This window comes from Triticum aestivum, chromosome 5A, assembly GCF_018294505.1.
Source record: "Triticum aestivum cultivar Chinese Spring chromosome 5A, IWGSC CS RefSeq v2.1, whole genome shotgun sequence".
NCBI lineage: Eukaryota > Viridiplantae > Streptophyta > Magnoliopsida > Poales > Poaceae > Triticum > Triticum aestivum.
Window position 1 is genome coordinate 646,981,576 of NC_057806.1, and position 4,923 is coordinate 646,986,498.

General features: G+C 47.1%; 1 protein-coding gene across 1 annotated transcript; it reads left to right on the forward strand.

Annotated features, from left to right (window-relative positions):
- The first annotated feature begins 1,290 nt into the window (after nt 1-1,290).
- Nucleotides 1,291-4,344, forward strand: LOC123105601 (ADP-ribosylation factor). Its single transcript, XM_044527690.1, has 7 exons — nt 1,291-1,506; nt 1,858-2,050; nt 2,875-2,945; nt 3,300-3,419; nt 3,519-3,637; nt 3,872-3,953; nt 4,095-4,344. The coding sequence occupies exons 2-7, from the start codon at nt 1,903-1,905 to the stop codon at nt 4,098-4,100; spliced, it is 546 nt and encodes a 181-aa protein (XP_044383625.1). The 5' UTR covers nt 1,291-1,506; nt 1,858-1,902; the 3' UTR covers nt 4,101-4,344.
- Nucleotides 4,345-4,923: the final 579 nt, after the last annotated feature.

The following is a 4,923-nucleotide window of genomic DNA, read 5'->3' on the forward strand; positions in this document are numbered from 1 at the left end:
TGACCATGATATTAAGCGATGAACAATAAGTGCACCTACACTCGTACCAATTTCATGCAAATCTGGAAATTGATTTTTGAACACGGTGATGCTTGTCGTTGTATTCGATAGCAACAATACAAATGTTTAGCACCAATACATAAGCAACAACCATAAATAGCAGCAAACGGAATATTTATAATTATGTATAAACAGCAACCACATATCACCATAAACCTCTCTCACTTCTATCTCAATCTCTCAACCTCCGTCCCAACCTCCCGCTCTTGTCTCACTCTCAATCTTTCTCAAATCGCCCTCTCTTTTAATCTGACGTCTCACCGAAGCTCTATCCTCTCTCTCTCTCTCTCTCATATGACCGCTCCATCTTTCTCAAGCTCAGTCGACCTCTCTCTTAGTCGCCCTGCCCACCGCAACCCTGCCTCCCCATTGCCGCCCTCCTCCGCGCCGGCAACCCTCCATGGTGCACACGCTCCTCCGCGTGGGATGCCTGCTTTGTCATGAGCTCATCCATGCAAGAAGCCCGCCACGTATCCCATGGTCTCAATCAAGGTGGAAGATGAGACTAATCTGTAGCGGTTGAGTGGCGTGGATGATGATTCCTGGACGCAGTTGCATCCACACGCAGGAGGCAGGGGAGTCCGGGGTCCAGATCGGGAAGAGCGCAAAACCGGGCATGAGAGTGACCAGTGTTGGAAGTGTTTTTTCACTTTGTTCAAAATGGTGACGCGGGAGCTGATGAATTTGATCCAAAAAACGCATTTTAATGAAATTGAGCCAACCACAACTCTCGCTGGCAACTCTTATGGCATTTGCACAGGAGGGTTGAGTTGGTGAAGGCGGTGCTCACAATGACGCTTGTGAAAGGAGACCCTATCCATGGCAAGGCTAGATCACCACCTTCTCTGCATGTCTCCCGTGTCCGATACAAAGGGAGACCAAGTCAAGAATGAAGAAAACAAGAACGAGACACTTTGGGGAGTGGCGACCATGAAGGGGCATTCAAACCATACCAACTAATATGGGCTCACCTAGCAGGTAGACACCGGGCTCAAGCATTGTTCCCGGTCGCGATGGACCAGGAATCAACATTTCCTGTGTCTTTCTAAAAGAAAGCAAAAACATACCACATGGTGTTTCTTAATCTTAATTTGGCAAAAGAATGCCAATATTGTCTCTTTTTTTTGTCATTCTAACTAATAATATTGTAAGAAAAGAAAAGGTGAGCGAGGAAATTACTGTTTTTTTATTTGAACTGGTGAGGAAATTATTGTTGCGGGCAATGGAAAAGGTGTCGATAGAGCGAGACGCGTTCAACCGACGCGACCCGTACAACACAAGCGCTGGCTCTCCACCCTCGCGTCGCTTAAATACGACGCCGCAGGCCCCAACGCAAAGGCCACTCTCTCCCTCCCCCCTTCTCTCTCGCGACCTCCTGTTTCCGCCCACCTTCTCCGGCTCCGGCGCCGGCGAACCCACCGCGGATCGAGCGATTCCCCCGATCAGGTGACCGACCCGCCTCCCTGGATCCACCCCCTCCCCCTCCCCCTCCCTCCCCTTTGCGGGCGCGCTCCTCCATTCGCGAGATCCGTCCTTTCCGTCGGTGGATCACGCCGAGCGGGTCGCCGGTTCGGTAGATCTCGCAGGGATCCATGGCCATTCCCGCACCGACGTCTCCTCGCCGCGCGCTGGATCCGCATGCGGATCCCGTGCCCGGCGCGTAGATCGCGGGGCCGGGCGCATGGCGATCGGTGATCCCGGGGCCGTTCGGTTGGGGCCCGGATCTGGCGCGCCGCGTTTAGATCTAGCGAAATGGGATGCCGTCTGACGCGTGGGGATCGTGATTCCGTGTTGCAGGAGAGGCGAGCCGGGAGGAAGAGCACCTACGCGGGAGGAGAGGAGATGGGGCTCACGTTCACCAAGCTGTTCAGCCGCCTGTTCGCCAAGAAGGAGATGCGGATCCTGATGGTGGGTCTCGACGCCGCCGGAAAGACCACCATCCTCTACAAGCTCAAGCTCGGCGAGATCGTCACCACCATCCCCACCATCGGTGAGCACCGGTCCTGCGCGCATCGCATGATTCCTGCCTATTTATTCATACCAAGTTATTGCTTAAATTGGGAATCTGTAGCGGAACATGCAAATGCTTGGCAATGTGATCCCAGCCGGTGCTATTTCGAAACGCAAGTTTTGCAAAATAACTGCTAGAATATCAATATGAAGCTATTAATGGCTAGGTAGTTGGATGATCTAAAAAATGGTTAAGTAGTTTTTGTTCATTAGGATCTCTCTGCAGGTCACGGGCAGTGCACTTATGCTGCTCATAGGGATATATATTGACATAACGACAGACAAGTCCCAGATTTACCGGTTGTTGCATTTCTTTCTTACAACCATATAAACGTAAGAAAATCGGTCCTGAGCTGGATGTCCTTTGGCGAAGTTCCAGTTACTTTGGTATGGTCAAGTTTCCCTTTAAACAAATGCCTACATGCCAATAGGAAGTCATTGATAGTAACAAACAAATGCCTATATGCCAACAGGAAGTCATTGATAGTAACGCTCATGCAGTTTTGGAGCATCCAGTGAGTAATTAAAAGCCCACTACAACCAACTAGCTACCCTATCTCAAAGTACACTGAAGTTGACTTAATATTGCCTTTTGTAAATCGACTGCTTGCTTCGTATGCCATTGGATGATATTATTTGCCAGTATAATATCCTCATGTGCATTTTATGGACTGTGCTGAAAGGCTAGACCATCTTGTCCTTTCATGCAAATTATATTATACTGTAGGTCAGATATGGACATTTGTTAATCTGCAATACATGTTCTCTGTGTTTTTCTCAAAATTGTCTTTCCTCCGAATACAGGGTTCAATGTTGAAACTGTGGAGTACAAGAACATCAGCTTCACTGTCTGGGATGTCGGGGGTCAGGACAAGGTACATAAATAACATATGATGCGCCTTGAAACTGAATTGTTTTTATAGTACCTGCAATGTATGATTTTCCAGTATCTCACACATAATTTCTAATACACTATGGAACAATATAGGAATTGTTTTTATAGTACCTGCAATGTATGATGTACCAGTGTCTCGCACATAATTTCTAATACACTATGGAACAATATAGGAATTGTTTTTATAGTACCTGCAATGTATGATGTACTAGTATCTCACACCTAATTTCTAATACACTATGGAACAATATAGAGCTCGTATCTCCCTTCTCTGGATTTGTCACGCAGCTTTTGTTAAAATGGATTCTAATGTTTAGCATGTTTGTAAAAACAGATCAGGCCACTGTGGAGGCATTACTTCCAGAACACACAGGGTCTCATCTTTGTTGTGGACAGCAACGATAGGGACCGTGTTGTTGAAGCAAGGGATGAGCTCCACAGGATGCTGAATGAGGTAAATTCTTACACTACGCAACGGTCCCATCTGCATTACTTGTTGTACTTTATCCTAGCGATTTCGAGTGCTCACAGTTGACATGTTCACTGATTGCAGGATGAGTTACGTGATGCTGTGCTGCTTGTGTTTGCTAACAAGCAAGATCTTCCAAATGCCATGAATGCTGCTGAGATCACTGATAAGCTTGGCCTGCACTCCCTTCGCCAGCGACACTGGTAGCCATGCGCAGACTTCCCTTGCTTGTCTTTTCTGTAATTTAAGATATATATGATCGTCATCCTTGTCGTTATAACTGGCTCATTTGCCCCAACCAACACATATAATAATTTTACAGTACTTGTGTGAAGAAAATGAAATTGATCTGCTGCCCTTTGGCTTTGTAATGCATGTTGGTGCTCTTATATTTCTTTACGGAGGGAGTAATAAATTGTTGTTGTTGTTGCTTGCAGGTACATCCAGAGCACTTGTGCTACAACAGGGGAGGGACTGTATGAAGGCCTGGACTGGCTGTCCAGCAACATTGCCAGCAAGGTATGCATAGGCTTTCCTTCTCGGTGGTTGTCTTCAAAACTTCCTTCTCTAGAAGAGGGACGCAGTCTCCCATCTGTGAAATTTATTTACAATGACTTGTTTGTCAGTTCATTAATGCCATCCATTTGAACGCACTTGCAGCCCTAAATTTTCGTCAAGATTTTGAAGGAGCTAGGAGCGCTTTGGATGGACGATTGAATCACCGGGTACCTAGGGATTGTGTTGGGATGGGATGGTGCTATGCTATTCCCGTATGTACTGTGTATTTTCCTGAGATCAACAGTTACTGAGCCAGCTCCGGCTGTGGTTTCACTGTCATACTATTGTTTTATTGTATTCGAGCCCTAAGATGTTTGTGAAGTAAACAGCTAAAGAGAGTCCTGTTCAATTTCGTAATAAGTGTTCAAGCATCTATCTACCTATCTATTCCTGTATATATTTCAGCACTGCTCCACTTTTATTTGCGCATTTGTTAGTAGCACCTGGGAAAGAAGATAGTACGATATGCTTTTTTGATGAGGATAAGAATGGAGCTGCTCAAAGGCACACCTCAGAAAGACGAGAAGGTCCCTTGTGCGAGCAAACTATACAGCGCCTGCGTGTCATTGCGACACCCAAGGGATTGCTCTCTGTTAAGTCGACATACAAAGTTATCTACAGCTGCGGGTTGGAAGGAGAAAGTTAGGAGCTCGATCTGGAAAAAGAACTGCCCAGGGAGAGATAGGACATCATTGGATGTGGCGAAACATCATCCCTCGTGTACGAATATCATGAGGCGGCGGTGTGGAAGTGGAACTTATGCGCTCGCGTGCGGCCACAAGGCACAGAACTTATAAGTGCCCGATCTCCACCTGAATAACTTGCCGGAGAAAACGAGGATGCGCACCATCTGCCTGTTAATGGAGCTGCTGGACTGAGCGGAACAGGCCACACGGGGAACAGGCGCCTGAATGCCAACGAGTTCACCTTC

What these genes read in the sequence shown, in the direction of transcription:
- LOC123105601 (XM_044527690.1), top strand. Translation starts at nt 1,903, where the DNA reads ATGGGGCTCACGTTCACCAAGCTGTTCAGCCGCCTGTTCGCCAAGAAG. An exon ending in TCCACAGGATGCTGAATGAG is followed by an intron (nt 3,420 to 3,518) that starts GTAAATTCTTAC and finishes CACTGATTGCAG; the next exon opens with GATGAGTTACGTGATGCTGT. An exon ending in TCCCTTCGCCAGCGACACTG is followed by an intron (nt 3,638 to 3,871) that starts GTAGCCATGCGC and finishes TGTTGCTTGCAG; the next exon opens with GTACATCCAGAGCACTTGTG.